Source organism: Psittacula echo, assembly GCF_963264785.1.
Source record: "Psittacula echo genome assembly, chromosome: 4".
Classification (NCBI taxonomy): Eukaryota; Metazoa; Chordata; class Aves; order Psittaciformes; family Psittacidae; genus Psittacula; species Psittacula echo.
In genome coordinates this window covers 6,096,806-6,123,561 of record NC_137738.1, presented here as the reverse complement: position 1 = coordinate 6,123,561, position 26,756 = coordinate 6,096,806, and the positions used below count along the sequence as shown (strand labels likewise).

The following is a 26,756-nucleotide window of genomic DNA, read 5'->3' as shown; positions in this document are numbered from 1 at the left end:
CAGGCTATCAAATTCACTTTCCATTGCCACAGTTACAATGATGAAATTATATGGCATTATTCTGTTTGGTTAAAGTCAAACCAGTTAGAAAAACAGAGATGCTAACTAGCACTAATCCTGCAGGGTCAGACTCATGCACAGGGACCAGCAACATGCAGCCACATGTTTGGCTGCGGCTTGGTGCACTTCTCATCTGCCCCAGCAGGCAGCAGCCAGTAAACAGGACCTGTCAGCATCACAGCACAGATTCAGGCAGGGTGCAGCACTGAACAGTCAGTTGCACCTGGTTCACAAGCATGAGATACCACCTCCTTGTCACAAAGGTAGTTAAGGTCTATAGATATGCTGTCAATTTTCTCTGGTTCTCTGACCTGGTGTTTGCTTCAAGCAATGTTCTCTTCCTCACCCTACACACTAGCTTAGCTCAAGCAGCACACAGGCCCAATGCCTCGTTACACTCTGATGTGATTCCTCTTACTGGAGCACAGCTACCATGTGAAACCGAGAGATTTCTGAGATGACCTCTAACAAAAAGAGCTGTGGCACTAGAAAAAGGGTTGCCAACTGGTTGACAGAGTCTTCAATTATGCTGCTATTACACTAAAACACATGTAATGTAGCTGTAGCTTCAGAAAAAACCCTAAAACATCTCCATTTGTGAAATGAAATAAACCGAGTACTGCTGAGGCTTGCTTTCAGCTAGGGCACACAACCATTAGGCTATGAACGAAATCTCAAATGTTAATACCTCATCTTGACAACCTGGGAACAAAGGGTGCCAGGTGGTCAGGGCCATGTAGGTGCAGGATGTTGGTGAGTGTCTGCAAGTGAAGTAACGAAGGTCATTGTAAAGCCACAGCACCAATGGGGCAGACACAGCGAGGACTCATTTGGTTTGTCTGGAAAACAAAATTTCTGACTCTCCTCAGCTCCTGATTAGTTCGGCCTCTTTTTTAAAGTACAGCAAAAATTTTCTGTGTATTTGCAAATATACTATGTAAGGAACTGGAAATTTTACATTAAATTATTAGGTCTGTCATGGTTTAAGCCCAGGCCGTAAATTAGAACCACGCAGTCTACTTCCCTCCACCACCACCACCACTCCCCCCCCCCCCCGAGGGATGGGGAGGAGAATCGAAAGAATGTAACTCCCACGGGTTGAGATAAGAACAGTCCAGTAACTAAGGTATAACACAAATCACTACTGCTGCCACCAATAATAATAATGATAAGAGAAATAAGGGAAGAGAATACGATACCGCCTGCCGGAAATGAGCCTGACAGAAAAAAAGAGGACGTGCCCTTTCGGGTAACTCCCAGTTACATCCCCAGGCATGACATGCTGTGGTATGGAATACCTCTTTGGCTGGTTTGGGTCAGGTGTCCTGTCCCTGCTTCCTCCCGGCTTCTCCTCCTCCCCGGTAGACCATGAGACTCACAAAGTCCTTGGTCAGGGTAAACATTCTGACCAGCAACTGAAAACATCGGCTTTATCAGTATTATTCCCAGGCTGAAAGTCAAAACCACAGCGCTGCACCAGCTACTAAGAGGGAGAAAAACTGACTGCTGCTGCTGAACCCAGGGCAAGGTCCTAATTGCTTTCTAACTTTCAGATTACTGTATAAGTCTTCCAATCTTGCCAAAACCTTGTGTGCACACTTGAATTTTTAACAACCACAGTGCTGTCTATGTGGAACAGCTTAGCAAAAATAAGGTTAACTAACTGAAAATGTAAAGATAAAGTTATTAAATGCACAGAAACAAGCTTTCATTTCATTAAATCCTGTCTGACATACTGCATAGGCACTATATTACACTGGTGAGATCAATGTGTACATTTGTGAGTTTCCATCATTATTCACAGAGATAATGGGTGTATTTTCTATGGTGCTTTTGTGCTTTTTTTTTTTTTTTTTTTTTATATCATTTGTCTCTTTATTTTCATGATCCCACAGCTCTGGACTGTAAAATGTCACACCAGGTAGGCGTGACAGTAAGTTTACTCTTACACTTATACCAATCAAGCATGCCCACCAGTCTCCAAGCAAGTAAACTCTGCTACCTTTGCAAGTAACAGGCACTTCTTTGTTTAAAAGGCATATTTTCATGGATATGCAGTTCTCGTATCCATAAAATTAACTGGACTAATAGTTAGGAGAATGAATTAAAGATGCTATAGAACTACAACACACAAGCTAGTGTAAAATGTGGAAGTATTTTGTCTTCACCTATAATACTGGAAGCCCTAATGAGAAACTCAACACAAGAGAAGTACATTTAGGAGAATTCTAAAAAAAGATGTGTTTATTTTCCTTGTAGATACAGATGAACCCTGACAATTACGTTCTTTACTCTTCTACTATCACCTGAAAGTACATTGACCAGGCAAAGAACAACAGAAGATAAGACAGACAGCTTAAGTTACAGTTACATACCCCTCTGGCAACTTTCTTGATAAACATGTATTTGGTGAACCAACGGAAGCCAAAATACAGTTCAGGTTACAGCAGATCATACATCAAGACAGAAAAAGCCAAGAAAGCTGCATCTTGATACTTCATTAGCAATTTTAAAAGCATTTCTATTAATGAATGTTTCTATCAATTACGGCTATGGAAAGTGATGCTTAAATACAGATTTATGTTAAAAATTACACAGAACAACATGCTTTTTACATTTTTTTATTGAACGTAATATTTAACCAATTTCATAAACAACTAAAGCAGAAAAGACTGTCTGCTCATAATGCTTCCAATTTTCTTTTCTTCCATTTTTCCACATAGAACTTGAATGTCTCCTAGAAATAGAGTGGAATAAACAAGTTCAACAGTGTTCCAACTGAAAAGTTACTAATTCTGAACAAAATGTTATGTCCTGACAAAAGCAAAATCTATTATTCTCTGTCATGCAAAACTAGATCTGTATTGAAGTCTGTATAATTAAGAGAAATACCAGAGAGAGAGAGAATAAAAGGAAAAGGAAAACCTTGCCAAAAATGCATAATGAAGCTTCTATTACAAAATGCAATAATATAATCAATTTCATTTTTAAAATGAAAATACTTTTTAACTGCAATCTGCGATTGTGTCAAAAAAATTATGAGATGCTTTTAAACACCAAGCTGCATTAGAGAAAAACTGAAATCAGGGAAATCAGAAAATGAATTATTTCAGTGACTCTGAAAAAACACTCTTGTTTTCACTAGCTACATGTAAGAAACAGACATTCTAGGTTTTAAATTTACACAGTCCAAATAAAAATTCTGATTGTAAGTTATGTCAAGATTGCAGGAAAAACTCTACAGCTGTTAAAAGGCTAAACCAAGTATTTTATGCCAAGATTTTCTTCGATTCTTTGCAAGATGAGAAATGAAAAAAATCACATTTATGATGTAGCAATATGGAGAAACAGCAAAAATCAGGTGTTTACGGAACTACAGAAAAAACATTTTAGAATATAAAAAGCAGCTAGAAAATGGCAATTGAAAGTTTGCTTAGAGAGAGACAAAATGCATTAAGTCTTTAAAGTCTGCTTTGCTAAAATGGTTCTAGTACACTGCTGGTGAAAAAAATGATGTGAAAGAAGTATTTACAGTCTTGACAGATTTAGTGTCATGCCACTTGTCACCCTCAAATAAGGCATATTTGCAGGGTTGCATACATCTGTTGGTAAGGCAGCTAGAAGCAAAGTGGCAACAGAAAAATAATTCCTACAGTTCTAAAATGCCATCCTACCAAAGCAGCAACTTGTACTAGATAGAAACCAGGTAATTAATGAAAACTAAGCCCCATTAATTGTTAAGGAAATGTATTCTAGAAGCCTTTTAAAGTTCAATTGCTTAGATAAATGCCCCGAGGACATCTGATAAAGGTACACCTGTAGATGAGTGCCTGGTAAGGATCAGGTAGTTTAAATATTGTAAGCTCAAGAGGTTTTATTTCCTCAAGTCAAATCCGATGCAAGATTACTGTAGCTCCTGTAACACTCAGTACTTCACATGTTACCTCCTTGAGGAGGCTCTGCAGAGATCTAATCCCCATGTAATCATTCATGCAATTTGTTTTATTAACACTGAACATACACAATTCTGCAGATCTATTTCTTAATTAGACAATACTCACAGGGGGCTCAGTGAAAGGGACAGGCTCTCCTGCTTTCTTCAGAAAAGCTGCTACAGATTTCAGAGATAGCTCATGCAGCTTTATATTCTTCTCTTTTGTTTTCTCATACAGAGCCTTTACAGAAGCAACATCCCCATCCAATTCTGAGGAAAAAACCCAAAAACAAACCCCAGTGATTAAATGTTCCACCTGTTTCCATGATGTCATGCACTCCTACTACTTGCCAAAACATATTATACATATTTTAATATACAGTATTCCAAATATTCCGGATACTCTTCATATCCTACTGACAATTCACATAAAAGAACAGAACACAGCCATTCTAGCTTTCCTTTTTATTGGAGGCTGGATGATCAATTCCTTTGAGCATATGCTGGAACCACATGAGAGTAGGAGCTGCATGGTAAGAACACACCACTCTAGAATGTGAGACACAGAGCCACATGTGTCTTTCTGAAGCAAATGATAAAAAAATAAAACCAAAAGCTAAACCAAAAGCCACCCAAATTCAGAATGTGAAAAATCTAGGACAGAATTTAATTCCCTTAAGTAAGGGCAGAATATTGCTAGTTACAACTGCTGGCTACATCAAAGCTATAATCTAGAGGAACAAAGAAAGCAAAGGTCAGATGCTCATGTTAGAACACAAAACTCGTTGCATCCTACTGAGTAGGAGAAAATTTTTGCTGACCTACTAACACTATTTAAAACTGTAGCTGCTCAGGTAACCAGTAACATTCTTCTGGATATTCCATAGAAGGCACCATGCCCTGCAACAGGTTCTAGCTAATCCATTCTTCATTTATTTAAACCACTATTCACTTCTAGCTGTAGAAGAGTGGGGTGTATGCTTTTCCTTCCTCTAAACTGGGAGAGGGGATAAAATTCTCCCCTTACTTTGAGTCTTTCTTAGCCATGGACTTTTCTCCTGCTCAGATATTTGCTTGAGAAGCATCAGGATGAAACTAAAGTGATCCCTTACAGTTTCACTGTTGTCCTCAGGGTCCTAGAAGCAGTACAACAGTTCCTACCTAGCACCTTGTGAATCAAAAGCAAGCCATTATGTCCAGTCAAATTCATTTTGCTGCTTGGGAAAATGCAAACAGCTCCAGCATGGGAGCTGTCTCAGGTCTTACTTGTTCACATTTGGAAACGCCATCTGCACAAGCGAAGGGGCTACAAAAGCAATGATTATTAAAGGAAAAAAAAAACCAAACCAACAACTTTAATTATGCAGAAATGGACAGCTTGTGTCCCATTCTCATGAGAAAACGCTTTCCAGTCATATCTGGCAAGTGGCTGAGCAACTTTATGAATGTGGGAGGCTACTGCAGAAAACTGCATGAAGTGATGGTCTAATGAAATTGAGAACAATAGAAAATTAATACAAATTGTTAACTTTCTATTTCTTTACAATAGATACATTTATTGTATGCAAGACAAAAAAAAAGACCTAATACTTAAGTAGCATTTAATGGACCACCCAAATGTGATTTTACACATTTCCCTTTTCTAGAAGGTATACATAAAAGATCATGCACCTCACCAGATGGAGGAAGTTTAGTCCTGGCAGTCCTGAATCCTATCTCAGGATAGGGAAAGGAGTCAATGTCCCCTTATTTGTTCAGTTGTGGATGTTTGATATACAATCAGACTTTTCAGCTGTGGCCTACGTTCTATTGTATCTTTGCTAAATACATAATTTTTGTTTGTCCATTTATTTTCATAACTAGCAACAGTAACCAAGTGTGGTAATAGCACTCTGTTATCTTTCATTCACCTTTCTAAATAATTACAAGTAAATAATGGACCTGACAGGAAAACTATTTATTCTCTAGAAAATGATAATACTACAAGGTTGGACTTGGCCCAAAATGAGAAATCATGTTTTAAAGCATACTAACTCTAAAATGGTAAAATAAAATTAAAATCTTTTAAATAGAAGACCTTATTTCTAGCCCTCTTGGCTGGAATACAACCAGGCAAAGCCTACTAAATTTCAGCTGTGCTAAATATTTTGCTAATGATCATTTTAACAGCCAAATGAAACTAACCTACGCACCACTTCAGAAAGTATCGAAAATGAAAAAGAAGGGATGATGGAAAGAGGTAGCTAAATTGTTGTTCATGTGTACAGGTCTGACTATATTCTGTCACCACATATTATACATGGTAATAATGCCCCTGAATATCCTAAGAATAGGACACCACCTGACTTTCTTAGAACAGAAATATACAATACAAAATCCAAAGATGCCCTAGTGTGACTCAACCAGACCAGCCCTGGTGAAGCAGATCAAGATGGGCACTCTTCTACTCAATACTGGAGTGGAAATCCCAGTCTCGTACAGGCGAGATGCTTGTAAAGAATAACCTGGGAACAGCTTTTAAAACTCTTCATGCTGGTACTGAATGTCTCCTCCAGAACTTGCCACAAGCCAGATATATCTCTGCCTAAGAAACTACAGCAACCATCTGTTCATCACATAACAGTGTGGCTTTGCATGTTGAATACACTCTCACCACTGTTTTACATATCATAGAGCAAGTGACTGATTCTCTGCAATCTCTTTAAGAAATTGTTGTATTATGATGCAGTTGGCAAGGGTACTGAAAAAAATACTTAAATCACTTATGGAGTTTCTACTGGGGTAAAAGGAGTAAAGTGCTAATGTTAACTATAAAGCAGCAAGTACATGCTGGTGATAAAAGGGCAGGTTTTTTTGTTTTCTAAAACATGTTAGGAAACTTATCCTGCTGTGAATGAATCCATAGGGCTAAACCATTATGGTAGTGATTGCTGTTTTGAACATTACTAAGCAAGTGAAACTTGCAAGCTAGCTACTACATCATGAAAACTTCTACAACTTCATTCAAATACAGCACTTGTATTTCTTTAACAGCATACCTTGGATTTGGATTTGAAGTATTTTACTTAAGTTATTCCTATTATATTTCCTCTGTGATAGACTGGAGCACAAGGGCTTCTGTCATGTATTACAAGCAGAAAGATATAACACATGAAGAGTATTTACACCTATAATAAAACTGGAGGACCATAACAGAGCACACAAGGCAAACAGCACTACAGTACAGAGACATAAGCTTCCAACTGAGTGTTGCCACAGGGGCTACGTGCTGGATTTTCATGGGTGAAAGTTGCAGATAAACATATTTAAATAAGCAACTTGATTTTTTAAGAGCTATGCCTCTCCAACTATAATGAGAACTGATCAGTGCTTCAAACCAACTACTTGGGAAAATCCAAATGAAGGCATCTGGAATATTAATTTTGACTAAATTAAAACAGGTATAAAAAATCTACACTATAACAATAAGGTCCTTCGACATTACTGATATTAGTTCTAATGGTTTTCATTACTTTTCTGAATGTCTCAAGAGCTCTTACTAAAGAACTGTTCTGGACAATACATTACCGTAACATTTCATGAGGTAACAGTATGCAATTTCTGGATCTAGATGCTTAGGAATCAGTTCCAGAAGTGTCTCGATCGTCTTTGCCTACAAAATTTAATACACAGACAAAAAGAGCATTAACTTCAAATGCTAAAGAATAAAATAAAATTGCCAAAGTGTGAATAATTGTTTCAGATCTTTTAAGTGAAATGAACTGCACTGATAAGAAAAGAATGGCCTGTACAACTAAAGCAGACATAACTTCCTTCCCAAAATTTCATAGGCAGATACAAAATAGTCAAAGAAACTAGGCACAAAAATAAAGCAAACAAAATATGGGACTAAACTCCCTACTCGATAACTCTTAACATCAGTTTCTCACTGTTTTTTTAAAGGAAGCAATTAATTTATTAATGAGAATATGTCAGAATTTCAATCAATTAAAAAAAATCATGCAAACCACTCAGCAGCTTTCCAGACCTAGAGGTCAACAGTAGCCATGATCAGTGCTTTCAAGAATTCAGATCACTAATGTGCTTAAATCTGGAACCTCCCTCCCTCAACCTCCGATTCCAGTTTCAAAAAAATCTCAGGTCCTGAATTAAAAGAAGTTTATAGAAATTAATAGCATCTTTATCACATCTTTATCTATCAACTTCTAATGAGTTACTAAAATTTCAGCTTGAAAAGCCAGAAAATGTCAAGTTTTTCTGATTTCTTCTACAGACACCAAAAGATGGTGTTTATCATCATCATCATATTTAACACCACTTCAACAAAAGTTTTAATCTAGGAGTATTTAATGGCAATTTTTACACAACATAAATGTGCGGTTTCCCTCATTTGAAAGGTATTTATTCTAGTTTGTGTATTAACTGTCTCCTGACGCCGCTCCCCAACGAAAGAGAAATCAATGTGGTTTTGTGGTTTATAGAGAATGAGCAAAGTGCCAGGAATCTAAACAGATACTCAAACTAGAAACATGCCCAAACCACCTAAAACCAATAGTTGCTGGCTGGGGTTAAACCACGACACAAGTAATATGAAATGTGCCTTTTAATGTAAACACAGAGGCATTTTATCATTAGATAGAGGCTGAGGTTTTAACTTGCATTTGTATTCACACAATGTAGCCAACAAAGTAAGTACTTTCAAGCTGCAAGACTGAACTGGAGAGTGCAGTAAAACATTTAAAGCACAATGTTTGTAAGATATAAAGTATAACGTCAGAAATGCAGGAAATTACTGAAACAATAGAAAAATATTAACTACACCCTCCTTTTCATCATGCTCCATAAAGTAAATTGTTCCTTTAAATGTAATCAGCTCCAATTATTAACCTTCTCCCTCCCCAAGAAATCTGATAAAGCTGTCAACTATGAAGTTCAAGGTCTAAAACTTCAAAGGTTGATGAAATAGTATTCTGCTTCATATAAAATGAAATACACGAACAAATACTATACCTGTCCAGGCCTAGATGCCAGTCTAGCCATAAAATTCATAAAAGTTCTCTTCTCCTCAACTAACGCACCGCACCTCTAAAGAAAAAGGAACAGTTAATGTAGCAGTCATGAGTACGTCAGCGATAAGCAAAATTACTAATCACAGATGTTTAAAATAATATATTAATATACAACCTATTTACAAGGTAATAACAGAACATTAGGCTGAAAAAAACCAACCCAACAACTCCAAAACCACCAGAAAATTACCACTGAACACAGGAAACAAGTTTGTTTCATGCACCGTTTTGATAAACACAGTTTCAAAATGGAAGGTATAAAGTTTGTTTAAAACAATAGGGGAAAGAATTAAACTAATATTTCAACATACCACAAAAATGGTTTTAGGACTGCAAAAGAATGAAAAAGAGAAACACTATTCCTCTCCAATTATACTGCCAAGCATTCACAAGTGAGCTAGGGATCATAAGGTTAATTATACATTTAATAAGGTGTCAGGGAGATAACTGCTCGTTTCTTTATAAAAATTAAAATGTACAAAGCAAGTTCTCTTTAAAGTATAATTACCTACACTTATGCATACAAAGGACTGATTTCAATCTCTCTATTTTATAAAAGGCTTTCACTGCAATAGACAGTGTTTGAGAGAGAGAGAAGTTGAACTTGGAAAAGTTTGAGACAGACCAGATAAAAATCAAAAATGCATCTTACATTAGGCAAAAGGGCAAAATAAAATCTACAAGACAGTATTGTAGTGTATTTTCTTCAAAGGCATGAGTCTCAAGATTCTTACGACGCACAGGGCTTTTTACCAGCTGCAAGACATTTTCAGTACCAAAATGCACAGGAAGAAGAGAATATTGCGTATGTAAAAATGCACATACCATCAATTTACTACATTCAATTAGTGATTCAGACTTCAGCAAACAAGAAATTACATAACATGGTCTGACAAGCTCTTTAAGGTCCAAGTGAAAAGGTGTGTAGCCTCATTTCATCAGGCGAACAGACAAAAAAATACCTGCAGTCTTCTGACAAAAATAAAAAGCTTTTTGGAGATAAACACAAGAGAAATATTCATGGAAGAAACTTGTGACATGTTGTTATGGATTCTAGCCATTCTCACCTACTGTCAGTAGGTGCTGTGCGAGGAAAAAGACAGCCTAGTTGGAGAAATGCTCTCCACAGCCCCCTTTCATGCTGAAACACCAAACCACTTCTGACTTTGTCAGTAAAAGCATCTGCACTCCAGACAGTAAAAAAGACACCGCTGCTGTCTCTTGAACTGTTAAATAGCCTCTTAAATGCATTTCTGAAAGCGAGGATTCTCCATGTGTATACTAGTATGTCAGATTATTGCAAGCAAAATAATTCATTTAGATTGTGAATTACTCTTCAAGAAAGTAACAAATGGACAACGATTATTCCTATCTTCTAGTTGCCTATTAGCAGAACACTTGAACCATAGTAGCTGCCAAAAACGCTTAGCACAACTGAAAATGTTTCCTGCACCATATAAAACCAAGATTCTCTCATATACACAGAAATATACACAGAAGTTTCAACTCCTCCTTGTTTGTGGATGTCCACTTAACATGAAATACTTAAAAGTTTTCCCCCAAGATATAGTGTATAAATGTTATCTCAAGTATGTTACAGAGCCACGAATTTAATTCCAGCAGTTGTATGGTGCGTAATAACAAGTTTTAGGAATATATGAATGGAAATTATTCCATGTTTTGAAAAATATTAATAATTTACAGATTTTACTTAAAAATGCAACTCCCCCCTTTCTTCACAGCAGCAAGAAATTGTAACCGATTTGCATTCACTCATTCGATTTCACTCATTGCATCAAAGAGCTATAAAAAATTTAGGAAGAGTAAAAAATAACATGAGATTATTCTTTTCTATTTTTATGTGTCATGCTATATAGCAAGAGGGTTTTATATAAAAACTGTAGTTGCCTTTTAACCTAATACTCAGATGAGCAGCTAGGCAAAGCAATAAACAAAGAAATATTCCAGAGCAGGGAATATACAAATAAGACACCTCACACTGTAGCACAAGTAACTGAACACATTCGTTGGTATGCATTCTTCTCAAAAAATGGTCTTAGCTGGATGGAGGATGCAGAGCTTTTTGTTTAGCAGCTTAAAATACTTAGAAACTGGTAAATGAGTAGTATGCACTATGAAGAGATGGTAAAACGCCTCACATACAGAACAATCCTCAGAGCTGGTGGACTGCTGGACTGCCACCTGCTGGGATGAGCCTCCCTGACAGAGCCTGTTTATGCACACTCCCATCTTCCCACCTCTGGCTTGGCTTTGTCCTTAGCTCCATAAAAATGGCATGAACGCAGCTGTCTCATCCCTTTAAGATGGCTAACTCAGCTGAGACTGTGGCCCAGAGACCAGCATTTGTCTGTTAATGCATCTGTGACACCCAAGTGAATAGAAAGCAAAATCAGCTCTTAATAAACCCTGAACACAGCATATACAATGTTATAGCAACCAAATGAAATAAAGTCCATGAAAAGCAGACATTGTCTGCTTCTGGTTCACAAACTGTACAGCTGTAAATTATCATGTTTACAGCACTTAAGAAATTATGTGAGTAGTTGCAAGGAAATGGTTTGCAAGCATTCTGCAAGAAGCAACAGCTTCTAGACAGCAGACATATAAAAGAGTATTTGCTTTGGATGGAATTTCAAGCAGTATACAACTCTTCTTTTACTCCCTTCAGGTTGTTAGAAGACAAAGTACCCTCTGACTCTGGCACCCACTACTAGTATTAGTACTACAGCACTAGCCTGTGGTTTGAAATAGCCTAAATTGTGCTACTGCTACGCACACTAACTCAAAAGCATACTAGTACTAACCTATGCTATACAACACCTCTTCTCGACAATTTCTCAGTTAACCTTTGAAAAGCTCTGAGCATTTCTGTACCTCTCTTACTATGTCATTACCTGTATCAGTGATCTGGCATCTTCCACTCTGTTTGCACTGACATACTGAAGGAAAAGATCTGTGACAGGTCTGTAAATTCCATGCTGAGTGGCCAGTTGTTCTGCCATCACACCAACTGCAAAATGATGGGTATATAAGGAAAAAAATTTGATTGAAAAGACACTTTTGTAAACTTCACAGGCATGACTTATGGTGACTGAGCAGGTTTAACATGTAATAGCTCTTTCGTAACACCTCTGTCTAGTCAGAATATTTAAATATCATTGCAATTAACTTACATTTTTCCAAAGCTGGTTCTAGTCCTTCCTTAGACACGTTTCTCAACAAATAGGAAATACTTTGGACACCTTGATCAGGATTCTGTGCACCAGAGATAAGCAGAGGCTCAAGGTATTCCATGGCAGCATCAAGGCCATTCCTAAGAAAAGAGAGAGAACTCATTTAGTTTCCAAAATCAAGATTTCTAAACCTCAAGAAACAATTATATTAAATTCTCTGTTTTCTACATTAAGGTTATATTTCCCAGAATGGTTGAGTACCTGTCACTCCGCTCAGATATTGTAAAAGTGAAACCATTTGTGACTGAATGAATAAATTAACCCATAAATGATTTTTTTTGACCTTTAACTTCCACAAAGCCTAAGCAATTTTGACACACTTTTTGCCTGAGTAAGATAGAAAAGTTCTGCCATCTGCTTTAGGAAAATGTGTTCTGCTAATCTAGAAAGCAAAACCAGAACATTAACGAAAAGTATCTGAATAATTAATGCATGCAACTGAATTTTTTTTAATGATATTCAATTAATTATTTACCCAATTTTTCCCCTGCCTGCCTTTGTAGATGCAAAAGGCAACACTAAATGTCATTTGCAAGATATTTAAGAATATATAAAGTGTGTATTATGCTGCTGCTAAGTCTTTTCATAGGTTCAGGCTAGTTGTGGTATGGGAAAAGCAAAGGTGATGCTGTTCAAATAACCTGCACCTGCACATAGCCATTTATTTTTTCATTCTTGCCACCAATCTACATCTTAAGAACACAGCATGACTTTGCAATGCTTTTATGACATGGAAATACAGGAAAATACGCAGCTTATGAGACAAATTCTGAAGTATCTCATATAGTTTAATAGTGAATAGTTGAATAGTGTTTAATTTAGGTAAAAGTCAATGCACTAGAACTGTGTACCAAGGACCACTCAGATCTAAGTATTTACAGGATCAGTCCTCTATAGACGGATCGTTTTTCAGTAGCTGAAAATAGAGTGAGCTCACTACTGGAACGGGCCTGCACAGCTTTCCTTCAAGTCTTCTTGCTGTTCCAAACACTCCAGTGACTATTCTCTCTGGTCTGCATGCCTCGGGCAATCACATGTTTGTTATGTAGTACACAGTCCTACAGCTTTCCTGCAGAGTTACACAGCAGCTCTACCTGATGAAATTGGTTTGAAATAAAAGAGGGTATGTAGGATTCTTGAAGACTGGCTCCTGCAAAGCATATTTGAGAAGTTCACAGTATGTCCTTTCTCCAAGAAGTGCTTTCCCCTTATACAAAGGATAAACTAGCACAGTACCACAGTATCAACTAAAGCAGAAATGCTAGGCAGAAGACGATACTGTATTAAACAGTTGAATCAAAGGATGCTCAAAGTGTGGGGATAATTATCATGATTGAAACAGTGGCCTAAACCAGCATAGCAGACAATTTTTTTATAACTAGAAAAAAAAAGCACTCCAAAGATATATGTCTGACTTTCACATTTTGAAAGAATAATATTTTGTCATTTCAACTACTGGAACAGGTAGCAGATTTCTGTAGGTGTAGTATATTAGAACAAAGGCACCAAAGCTAAATTACACCACTGTAGAAGACCATATGCCCTCCCAAATGCTTCATAGCTATCCCTGTATTTCATTAAGTCATTTTCAACCTGAAATGTGTTTGGGAAAAGATACCAGAACAGAACTGCACAGCAAAATGGCTCAACTTGACCAGAATTTTAACAACTAGGACACTGTGATAATGAAATGGATAATGCAAGCAATTTCCCACCACTCTGCATAAAAGAATTACATATACTAGTCCTAGAAATACTTACTTTTTAGTATGAGCCAAAGCAATAGCATTAGCCATTAGTGAGGGAGGTATACCAATTGTTTTAGTGGTGTGTTCCAGCATGTCTTTAAGCGCTTGCAGGTTCTTTAGATCTCCTTTTTCTGCCAGAGACTGAATGAGAGCCATAAGTGCTGATCTACTAGGCAAGGAGCCGCTGTCAAGTGTTCCTTTTAAAACAGCCATGGCATCTAACAATGGTAAAGAAGCAAGGGAAAAAGTCAGATTTTAGTTCAGAATGCAACCATGCTGCTGGTATCATTAACCCTACCCTTTTAAAAACATTTACAGAAAATAATTCTCTTGCTGAACTTAAGCCCCAAAACTGCTATAGCGAATAACAACTTGAATATATACACACACTAACAAACTTTCAATGGTACTACAGCATTTTAACCTGAATTATTTCATCAATAAAATTAAGATACTTCTAAAATTTAATTTAGTACCCAGCTCAAGGAAAGCATCTGTGTCATAAATGTCCTCCCTTATGACCATAAAGTCATGGCCTTTTCAGATTGTTTTTTCCCCAAACTATAATCAATTTTCTTTAAAAAACTCGAAATGTTGTGCGCATAAGAACAGTTTTAAAACGTAATTCATTACTGAAATTGCAAAAGTCTGGTATGCAGATTTGTCTTTTTAAGTGTGCACCAAAACTTTGTTTACCAACATTTAATTTTTAAATAAAAGCACTGGACAGTTTCTACACAAGAACAAAAACAAACTTGAAATCGGACAGTTTCCTCAAAAACTCCTGCAATTATAGCACTTACCTATGTTAAAAACATACAAAATCTCTTGTCCATCTACCATAAATTTCCCAAACCATCACAGTTGTAGTCACCCTCATTTCTCTACCCAGAATTCTTGTCAATTTACGTTATCCATGAGCAAACATACACAGGAAGACATGCCCCTCTGGTAAAAATCTTTCACTCCTTACCAACATAGGCAGGATTAGTCACAGATAATAATTATAATACCAGGGGATAACACTTATAATATACACCCACTTGAACTCCACAGCATTAACATTCCAATATGCAGGTAGTGCAGAAACAAAGTATTACCTTTTACAAAAGAGGAAGAAAAAACATCCTGTATGCCTAACACCTCACTCCACAGCAAATTTTCTTTCTGCTCCCCTCCCTCTCATCCCCTCCACCCCTTTCTTTTTAGGGAAAGAAAAGGAGCAACCCATCAGGGACAAGATTCCCTAAATTTAAAAAGCAAACTTAAAACACACACTGGAATTCAAATGCTCTCCTGTGGTCCACACTGTAAATCCACACTCTTTTGCATGGAGCATGCCAGCCTTCTCAATAACACACACAGAGGAAGATTTGGAAGTTTCATTTGTGCAGCACTACTGCAAGAAGTTATGTACTAGGAGTATACTGGATAATTCTGCTGCTATCTTTTTATTTTCCCTTATGCAAAAGCATCCATTACTCCTAATCTGAGTTCTTAATTTAAGCCCTTGATTTCTTAGTACATAAAAGCAGGTAACTACGTGCTTGTGAAAACCGACCATTTATCTTTTAAAAGGCTTTCCTACCAATTCCCTACCATGAAACCCAAGTTCTGACTCTTCAAGTGACCTGGGTTTTACCAAGGTCTTGTTCGAAGATATTACAGCTCTTACAAGTATACTTAGGGACCTACATTATACAGCAAAGAATGATGGTGAACTTAATGAGGACATGATAACGCAAGCAAATTTCACACAAGTGAAAGCCATCACAGGACAGGTCAAATGTAGTTAACTAACAATAGATTACAAGAAGACAGTACCCAAAATTTTTCTGGGTAATCAGAAAATGACAGTCTGGTTGAAATATTTAGTAGCTTGCATTTTCAAGGCTTCTCTTACAAAAAGAGCAGCAGTATCTCTCAAAACAGAAACAAGGATCAAGTTGGACTATTCAATTAAATTACCAAAGTAAAGCTTGTTCAATGCAGAAGGTAAAGGAAAATACAGTTTTGCAAAGCAATGGAATTCCAGAGACTTCTTGAGAAAGTTCGTATTGTGCAAAAAGAAATACTTTTAGGGTACTGCAAGGGAGAGGGTTGTTGTGGCAGAGAATTTAGTATGCTAGCTAAAAAGTAATCATATAGTTAGCACAGGAGACTGGTGTAATGTAGAAACATCAGTGATGTCCTGAAGAAGGGGAGATTTTTCATCAGTGTAATATTTAGGAAGAACTGGCAAAAATTCATTGCATACTGGACAAGAAAAAGCAGATTTGTTAGAGTAAAATCAAACCCGGATTAGAGTAAAATCAAACCGGGAAAGTCAGGTGAAGGCCCTGAAAGCTGTAAAAACTTAAGACCTGCCAAGAGCAAGGGAAGGAATTGCATTGACCACATATATTTCAGTTAATGACACCTGGCAATGACGTCAGACTGGAGACTGAAGGGGAAAGTGACTGAGAAGAAGACAAGTTTATCATCTGCAGGAAGGAGTACACGTGAGAAGATGCATCTCAGTGCTCGTCTTAAAGTATGTTAATGGACCTGATATTACACAGGTATGGGCTACTACAGTTACGCATAATGGAAATAAATTAAATTAACTGATGGCAGTATCAAAACTGTATTTTCTGGTATGAAAGTAAAATCCAAGCCAGTGTAATACATCTTCTTCGTACATTTGTATGTTGTCAGTATGTTTAAAGGTACTGACAGAGATGCGCACCAACACTGCACGCTTGCACAGGGATAAAAGACACAGCACTGCATGTAAAACTACCTGCCTGCAGAGTTTCCTTCTCTCACCAGAGCTCTACCGCACAACTGAACAAGTAAAATTCAACCCTGTGGAGCTGAACTCTTCCCCGCAAAACAACCAATGCCAAGAACTAAAATAACACAACTGTAAACTTTACCCACCATCTTGCTGGGTACCCTTACGTACTCTTCAGCCATCATTTCCTTTTCGATCATCATTTTTATGTTAAAAAGAAAAACAAACTGAATATTTTGTTACTGTTGGTATTGAGAACTATTAAAAAGTATTTGATTAAGTTTTTAAACCAATATTATAATCATTTAGTGCACAATCATGCACATTTAACAGTCAATTTAACTCATCTGGTATCTCACACAACCAACACAACATGCAAGAAACAACTGCTGGGAATTGTTTCAGATGCTCTAAAGTATGTTAATTTCCAAAGCAAAATGACTTGTGCTGTGAATTTTAACGCACTTGAAAGCCTGTACTTTCTCTCGTTCTGGAGCACAAATTTTGCATGTCTGAAGAGCTGTGATTCATCTTAAGAAAACCCATCTTGTGTTAAATGGAATGGAAACTGGACTAAGTGGTCAAATGACAAGTACATTCATATTCAAGCTGTATTATAAATGCATGTACAGTAATTTACGTCTCTCAGCTACCACAAAAGGCTCTTGATAAGCAGGTAATTTGCTAAATGGACTCCTTTATCCAAGTATTCGAAGGGCGTTACAAGAAAAATCTGCAGAGGCATTAATGTGACGTAAAGGTCAAGCATTGTGACATACCTTTCAAATAATCCCGCCTAACTTGCGATATGATGAGGAGGCTGCTGGCAGCACTGTTCAGTGTGAAGCCCTTGATGTGGGTCTCAGCACTAAAAGAAGCAGACATTTAGAAAGGAATTACTGACATGCTTCTGATACGATAATAAATGGTTGAGCACCAAGGTGAAATTATAAAAACTACTGTTCGTATGTTAAAAATATTGCTGCAAAATATCGACCTGGAGACAGCTTTTGTGTTATCCTGTCAATGGTTATAGAAGGATAATTTTTTTTTGCATTCTGACAGATGACAAAGTTGGAAGTGAGCAACAAAAGAAACAAAGTACAAGATTTTTTTTAAACAATCGGTTCAGATTCTTGAATGCTGACATATTAGATGACTAAAATAACTGCATGCCCTGCATTGTTCTGTTGTATCCGAAGCTGGATACTTTTTCTTCTTTTTTCAATAGTCACCATAATTATAAAATATAAAACTATTCTTTCAGCAATAAAAATGAAACATTTATTTTCAGCACTGTATATTTTAAACATAAACTAAAGCATATTATGAACTAACACCATATCATTTGGTTGATTAATTTTCAAATTTCTGTCATCTAGATGTATACAGGTTTTAAAGTGAACATACTGCATTTGCTGCCTTAGCCATGTTAAAACTGTATTTCACTTATCAATTCTTCATCTCCTGTAATACAAAACTTCACAGATCTATAGCAAAGAGAATCGTTACTTTAATAACACTGCTAGAGCTTTTCTAACTCACTGAAAATTAGTCAAGAGAGACTAACCAGCAATCATATTGACCCTATACTACAAAATGGTCCCGTTCCCAAATGACAGATAGCCACATTTTTAATATATAAGGATAAGTTTACAAATGTTCATTTCTAGATTACAAAATCTCCACACACAAAAGGGGGGCATTGCCATTTACCATATCAGCAATCAAGATAAACCTCACTGATCATCTTGTGGCAAACAACTGAGCAGCCTACCTACTTGAACTTAGAGGCTGAGCGGATTGGGAGGTAAGCAGGGTCATTGCTAAATTATTCTCCTCAATCCCAAGAAAATCCTCCACAGTGCACACAATATGACTATCCTCTCAGTCACTTTCAGCCTCCCAGGCTCAGAAATGCAGTCACTGGACTCTGGGATTTTCTTACTCTCCCAACCAATCCTCTTAATCCCTGCCTAAGCACCCACTGCTCAGTTCCACATTTTTTTCCCTTTGTCCCATCTGTCAAAGCCCCTAAGTCAACAATTCATGCATGAGACTGTAAATTACACATAACAAAGGATTTACTTTCTCCAATCTTCCAATCTTTAGTGTGATTAAATAGATGTTAGCTACTATTACAGAACTAATCCATCATTCCAATACTCCTAAATTTCTATTTAAAACTTCTTGGACTAAATGCAGTAAATATTCCTATACACAGCGCTAGAATGTGAAAACAACTAGACCTGGGTTGACCAACATATTAGTAACCTCCTGGGCTGTTTGGTTTGGGTTTTTTTTTATTCAAATGCAGAGCAGGAGTGCAATTTCCTTCTGCCACATCACTCCCGCATGGAAGTTCCTCAGCTCTGTTATGAGGAGGGAAGTTTTAAAATTATCTGACCTTTTCAAAGAAAAACCCCACTTATTTTGTTGCCTATGCTACTGCTTATAGTAAGGCACTCAAAATATTATTTAAATTTCAAATTTGCCTTCAAGCAGAGAAAAAAGAAAAAGATGTTAGCTTATATAAACGAAGGCAGCTTTCCTGTATTTTATGAAAATATTAGAAGTTGCACAAGTTTCAGGCCACTGCACATATTTAGGCTTTGTAGGAGTAATCTCTTTGTAATACGAGGTTGGAAAAACTGTCAAGCATGCAGAAATGTGTGCAAACCACACAGATTTGCTATTCCCCAACCATGGGCACTCACACAATCACTTTGTCTATTTCAGTGAATAATCTGAAACTTACAGACTTTTGAAAATGTTTAATGTAAGCATCATTTTGTTACTAGAAAAAAGATACAGAGATAAACACACTGAACACTGCCAATATGAAGCATTTTCTGTCTTGAGGCAAGTGAGCTGTTACAAGTTTCTTACAATGTCATTATTTGGCATTTCTATGCTACAAGATGGAGCATGAGAGTTCTGAAAAGCACAGGGGTTACGATGGTTGGCTTTGACCAGTGATGAAGAACAGAACCTCTTACCAAGTCCTATTCTCTTTTTTATTAAAAAACTCAGGGTTCAGAGGTGTGTCCTTTGAAACACATCTCCAACTTCATTAGTCTTGACAATTTATTGTTCTTTATTTTTACCCCTGCATTTTGAATTTACATACTAAAACACTTATCTAAAGTGGGAATTCGGATTCATTAAAATACTAGGAACAAGCCACTACCTTTTTTCTGCTCTTCCAATCTGCCAATTACTGCTGATAATATGCAATACTTTGTGCTTCTTTCTTACAACTGTGTTTGAGCAGGGAAGCAGTCAATGCAGTAGAATGTTTTAAACTTCTCCCCTGAAGAATCTTTCAATACATTGTGATACATTCATATTTTGTGTAAATGTTTCACAAACTACCTAATTTTTATCAACACTCTTTTGTACTTCTAAAAACATCTTCTTTCCATCTTCTATTTATGCAGACTTATCAGTTACTTCCATTTCAGGGAGTGTAATGTGGCAAACTGTCTTAGTTTCTCCTTGATATAAGCCATATATCCATCAAGCACAAACATTCCTTCCCATGAAGCCCAGCTACTGAGACCTCTTTGAAAAAACGTTATTTGTTCTTCTGAATGCAGATGTCAAATACTTTTTCAATGAAAGACATTTCTTTGGTCTAAACACTTTTAAAGAAAATATGAAAATAATAAACATTGTCTTACACTATAACGTTCCCAGATATCAAAGATTAAGTTGACTCTAAAAATTACCATGCTTTTATAGTGCTTTATGCATCATGTAAGTTACCTACAGGCACTTTCAAATTCAGTGTATTCAGTCAGAGAACACGCTTGATGACAATCACTGTTCTTGTTTTAGTTGTAGAAACTTAATGACTTAAATTACTTACACTTAGATTTTTGTTTTTCTTGTCTTTATATTGATAAGTAGTAACACTTGTACTTTGAAGCCTATAATCTGACCAGAACACACATTACAGGCAATAATTAAAACAAGTGGTGTTCCATGCAACTCACTAAAGATTAATTTGATTCTGTTGATTCTAATAATAGATGTCAGCAGGTTGGGTTTATTTCAGAAGTGTTAAGAGTTGGATCTAAGGTTTATGGTCATCTCCTAGCCACCGGCATTACAGTCAAATGTACCATTTTGCATCTGGCAGGCAGCCAGCTGCCAGGGAGTGTGGGTAGGGTAGGACAGCAGAGGGATGGGGATAGAGGCGAAGGCTCAGGGGCACTTAAGTAAAGGAATGTTGTCTGTTTGGATATTGCTCGAAAGAGGAAAAGGCAGACTGCCAGGAGGGTGGATTTTCAGTTCTGATGCCAAGTACGTTTGTTGATACTGTTAGCTGAAATGAGTTATTAGCAATACATACTGTCACTCTAGTACCTTTTTAATACACAGAATATCTCCCTAGGAAACACTGGCATATTTCTTACCATAGCTCCTAATTATCAGTCATGACCTGTTTTCCTATTGAAAGTTAAGGACTTACCTTTAAATGATCCAGAAATTATTTTAACCATGCTTCACCCAACTTAATTGTTGGGGGACCCAACAACAGATATCCCAAACACAGAAAAGCCTTACATTCGTTTCACTTTGATGGCATCTTGAAGATAATCTTGTGCTAACAATGCTTTTATAAGGGTAAAGTAAGAATGATGATGAAGCTCATTCTTCCTCTGCATTTTCAAGAAAATACTGTAGGCCTCTAGAAAGGAAAAAAAAGCCATAATTAAATGTCTCATTGCAATGATGTTGATCATAGATAGAAATCACTTGTTCATTGAAAAGGTCCATCTTAAATCTGTTTATCCTCTCCTTACATCTTAGAGCCCAAAGCTAATTGTCACAGCTTGCTCAAAACTGCTTACATACAACAATGAACACATATCTCCACAAAGTTTGCTACTGCTCTTTTTCTATATGTGTCTGCTGCTGAAATACCAACACAGCTGTTTAGAAGGGGAAGGCTCAGGATTTTTAAAGCAACACCTAATTCTGGGGTATATAGTTACAGTGTCTGGTGCATGATCATAACAGCATTTAACAAATAATATAGGAGGTGATTCCAATATGGGGAGATCAAATTATTTGGCTACGACAAGATTTATACAAAACATACAATTTACAAATATACAGATATTTAACAAGTAAACTATGCTGCATTTGTTTGACTGATTAACAGTTTTATTTCATGCATTCACAATAACTGTCAGTGTATGAAAAGATGTTACCAAAAAGGGGGAAAAAAATGATAAGCACACTTTTCAGTCATTTATTTTTCTGAAACGAGATTATGCGGCTATAAACACGCAGCTAGAACTGCCATCCAGGCTGTAACGTATGCTAGGAAGCTGTGTTAAAACCACAAATGATCTTTTATATCTAACCTGCGCTTGCATGTTTCATTTAATGAAACTTAATAAATAACCCCTTTGCTAATGCAAATCATAGCCACAATAACCCTTAAAACTTTACAGAAATACTTGTACTATTGCTACAATAACAGTGCTAGGCACTTTAGGTTTTTTATACTTTGAAAGTAAAGATGAACACATCTCATTTGAATCCTACTGTCACAAGAAGAGTCATACTAATACCATTTACTACAGTGTGCTGGGGAATTTTGAGCTGGCATTCCCCAAATCAAAACTGCTGGTGTTCCCTTTGGTTTGAATGTTAAACTTCTTCAGCCAAAGAGTATAGAATCATAGAATGGACCTTAAAGATCATCTGTGCAACTTGCAGCCTGGTTGTAGTATACCTACATGAGTCTTGAATTAAGATGCATGCCTGATCAGGTATTATCAGCTTAAAGCTTCTTCAAATGGCATCTAAAATTATTAAAGTATAATAGCATTCAAAAGAGAAAGTTCTTGGTTTCAAAATCATACTGTGTTTTAGTAGCTATTTCAAGTACAAAGATTTGTTAGAAAAGTGACAACTTGCCAAGAAAGTCTCAGTTCTCAAGACAGTCAAATTTGTTTCAGCAATTGCAATTGTTTGGGATATGTGTAACATGATCCCCCAGAGTCAAGTTCTCACACTGAGGAATCATGATAAAAATGAAAATATGACTTAGCATAAATCAAGCACTTCAGGGAACAGCTTTTCAAAACACCTCCATGTCAGAATTGATAAATTTGTGAAATTAGTTACATAACCAGATTAATATTTTTCCTATCAAAAAGCTGATGCTGATAAAAAGTTATATTCTGCCTTACTACATTCACATCAAAATTACACTATACTGTCATATAAAAGTGACAACTTAGTGTTTATGCTGTATATATTTTATATATATATTTTTAGTATATATTTTTTCCAAGAGAATTGTTTCCCAACATTTGTCTTCTCTTCCCGCTAATTCCCAGTAGCTCTAGACCACCTCCTCTCAAATACTGCATCTTTAAGTAAAAGAATATGCAGGAATAAGTTACTGATAAATTCAGTATCAAATGTTATCATTGATAGTTAGCAGTTACATTTCACAGTTTTGTTTTAAATTAGTCTCCCTGCAAGGTCCAAGCCCTATTTAGTTTCCTCCTCCTCTCTACTTGATCATTTATGATATCAAAGGCACAGGACACTTTCCTAGGAATAATGTTATATGATGCACTTCACTAATTTTGAAATGTTTTCAGTGAAAATATTTGTGTTTCTCGTTTTCTTTTGAGTCTCCAAATTTACCAGCATGAAGAAAATTCTTGAAAACGTTTTGTCTGCCATAATACATAATTCTTGAATTCATATACATAAGATTCCACACCCGATATACAGAATATCCAGACTCCAGACCTCTAATCAGTGGTCGTGCAACTGAATAACTCTACAGAGTCATTTCACTAACAGAAGTGTGTGAATAGCTCACAGATTCTTATTTTTAAAACTCATGAGTTTAAAAATCAGCATGTCCAACCTGTAAAATACCCTGCTAACACTCAGGGAAGAAAAAAACCTAGGTATCTTGTCTTTATATATCTTTCTCATTCAGCAAAATCTATTTAATTCTATTTAATTCTATTGAAGACAATCCTGTGCTAACAATGTTTTTATAAGGATAAAGTAAGAATGATGATGAAGCTCATTCTTTCCCTGCATTTTCAAGATCTATTTAATTCTATTTCTTATCTGCTTCAAAGTGAGATACCTGTTTATATATCATAGTATAGGTGAAGAAATAAGGATTTCCAGAACATTAAAATACTCTGCATCTTGGCAAATGCTAGAAATGGACTAATGTCCTCCCCACTTTGAGAGGTCCAGTAATCAAGTTCCAACTCTGTGACCCTGCTTTGGGATGAGAAGCACAGGAATGGATTTCCAATGATTTAAACACAAACTAAGCTAAAGGAACTGTAATGAAGTACACTCCTTCTATATACAAAGGCAAACACCCATGTATAAGTTAATTCCGTTCTTATCGGAGGCAAGGAAGTTTGCACAGAAAAGATGTTAATTTTTCATAGCAGAATTGATGTGAAGTGATCTCTCAATAAGGCCATTTTATTTGTGAGGTGGTACCCACAGGCACAGGGGTTTAAAACTGCAAGCTGTGGGTCACATTTTGATCTTCTTTTTTTTTTTTTAATAGCCTTTATTTCTTTGGGGAAGGCACAACAGGAGAAAAAGTTTGGAAATCCTACAGATAAACATGGACAACTTTAATCTTAGTTGTAAAGAAGCTAAAAATGCTACGCACCACATTGAATTCTCCCTTCAGATAGAAATAAACAGCCTTGCAACATCAGAGGATAGAAAACAGACTAACAGATAAAAGCCAGCTAGGAGGAGAGCAATGGTTATCTCTGTAACATAGTCCCATCTCATTTAATCTTGTCTATTTAATTTCTTCGTCAAATCTGTACTTCAGTAAGGTACCTGATGTATACTTTGGAACCATATCTGATCTTATTGAGACTTCAACAGCAGGGGCAAATACAAAATCTCTGAACAGCTTCTTTTAATAGGTAATTGCCTCTCATAAACATGTCCCAGCTATTTCATTTGGTATCAGTCTTTCATCTCACTACACTTCTCATGTCTCACACCATAAAATTTTTGACCAAAAAGCTACATTTTCAGGGAACCACAGAAATGTACATAAATTTAGTTTCTGCTGTTTAACAGATACATTTGAAAACCTAGAACATGGTGTTAACCCAACAGTATAAAGTGAACTACAGACAAGCAGTACTTCGGTAATTTTAAAATTGGCAACTTCTCTATACACTGGCTTTCAAATGTGCATTTAGAAGTCAGCATTTCTAATGACATTTTAAATATTTAGCATATCTTTCTCGTAACAGGTGATGAAACATAACATTGGCAGGTAATGTTATCATGTAACTTTCTTAACATACTAGTAAACCAACAAAAAAAAGCAGCAAGCATCTGTGGGTAAGTTGCTCTGTAGTTAATTGAAATCTTAAAATTAATGTCAAGGGGGGGAGAGGGGGAAAATTTACCTTTTGCATTGTTTTTCCTGCAAAGCATCCTTATTTTTCTTTCTTCTTCACTAGAAACAGTTGAACTTTCGGTATCTTCATGAAGTCCAACCTTTAAAACAAACTTATTTCAATTACCGTAATGCTATATGTTAACATTTTTCAACGGAAAGAAATATACTAAAAAGTGGTGTTAGCTAAGAAAGTTGAATGCCAGTTACCTTAGGTACCTCAAATGGAACAACCTGACCATTTTTTTCAAGTATTTGAGCCAGTAAGGTTAGCGTTTTCGCACGAGGAACAAGATTTTCTTCTTGAATTTTAGTCCAAACAGCTTCAGCCTTTCTCCAGTCATTGTTGTTATCTGAAAACAGATTCAGATCTTCAGACAAAAGCACATTTAGAATAGAGTTTCAAAGTTGGGGCTGTTCAGCCTGGAGAAGAGAAGGCTGCATGGAGACCTCATGGCAGCCTTCCAGTATCTGAAGGGGGCCTACAAGGATGCTGGGGATGGACTATTCCTCAGGGATTGTAGTGACAGGACAAGGGGTAACAGGTTCAAACTTAAACAGGGGAAGTTTAGATTGGATATAAGGAAGAAATCCTTTACTGTTAGGGTGGTGAGGCACTGGAATGGGTTGCCCAGGGAGGTTGTGAATGCTCCATCCTTGGCGGTGTTCAAGGCCAGGTTGGATGAGGCCTTGGGTGACATGGTTTAGTGTGAGGTGTCCCGGCCCATGGCAGGCGGGTTGGAACTAGATGATCTTAAGGTCCTTTCCAACCCTAACTATTCTACGGTTCATCAACTAATCATATACTTCTGCTTTTTAAGATCATCAACCCAAGAAGTTCTGAACTACTTTTAAAACACAGAGGATGCTAAAAGATGCAAACAACAAAAGGATAGTAGGAATCTTCAAATTAATGAGAAATCGGCTCACAAAGACTGCAAAAGTGCACCTCCTGGCTCATCAGTTCTAATATTCTTCATTGTTAATTATAAAAACAACTACAAAAATTTCTAAGTCATTACAAAACATTAACCCTCTAAGGTATCATTTTCTCAGTTCTATTCTGAAATTCTTGAAATTACATCCTCTGGTTATGTAGCTACTGGGATAAAGCATCTACATCCCAGAAGTTCAGGCCTTCAGGCTCTCATTTTGCTAAAAGGAAAAACCCTGAAAATCAAACCAAACCAACTGTATCTGAAGACTGTAAAAGGTTAAGTTTTCTGAAAGAGAAAAAATAATTGCTGCCAAATTCACAGAATAATTCAACTGTTTTCAACAAGAACAGCAATTTGTACATGCATCACTGTACCTAACTGCAAATAAATAGAAAGCTGGACCTTTTGACTGAAAAAAGTTAACTACTACTTAACTACATACATTGGGTGCTTCTTGTGTCTCCTATCGTAAGTCACCAGAACAGCATTGGCTTCTGACTGTAGATCCTATTCACAGCTACCTAACCTCAA

The 26,756-nt window shown here is 36.6% G+C and overlaps 1 protein-coding gene across 3 annotated transcripts in view; it reads right to left on the bottom strand.

Annotated features, from left to right (window-relative positions):
- Window positions 1–1,468: 1,468 nt before the first annotated feature.
- The window catches only part of LRPPRC (leucine rich pentatricopeptide repeat containing), a gene marked incomplete at its 5' end in the record, with an annotated part of 80,400 nt that continues 55,112 nt past the window's right edge, over window positions 1,469–26,756 (bottom strand). The window contains 11 exons of one of the 3 annotated variants that reach the window (XM_080614881.1): window positions 1,469–2,797; window positions 4,122–4,264; window positions 7,562–7,646; window positions 9,005–9,079; window positions 11,979–12,094; window positions 12,258–12,397; window positions 14,079–14,283; window positions 17,621–17,709; window positions 21,414–21,537; window positions 25,298–25,388; window positions 25,498–25,640. In XM_080614881.1, the coding sequence (XP_080471007.1) occupies window positions 2,741–2,797; window positions 4,122–4,264; window positions 7,562–7,646; window positions 9,005–9,079; window positions 11,979–12,094; window positions 12,258–12,397; window positions 14,079–14,283; window positions 17,621–17,709; window positions 21,414–21,537; window positions 25,298–25,388; window positions 25,498–25,640 (1,268 nt within the window). In that variant the 3' untranslated portion in view covers window positions 1,469–2,740. Of the gene's footprint in view, window positions 2,798–4,121; window positions 4,265–7,561; window positions 7,647–9,004; window positions 9,080–9,953; window positions 10,036–11,978; window positions 12,095–12,257; window positions 12,398–14,078; window positions 14,284–17,620; window positions 17,710–21,413; window positions 21,538–25,297; window positions 25,389–25,497; window positions 25,641–26,756 lie in introns of those variants that run through there. The other 2 variants (XM_080614882.1, XM_080614883.1) reach the window with 2 other exon arrangements.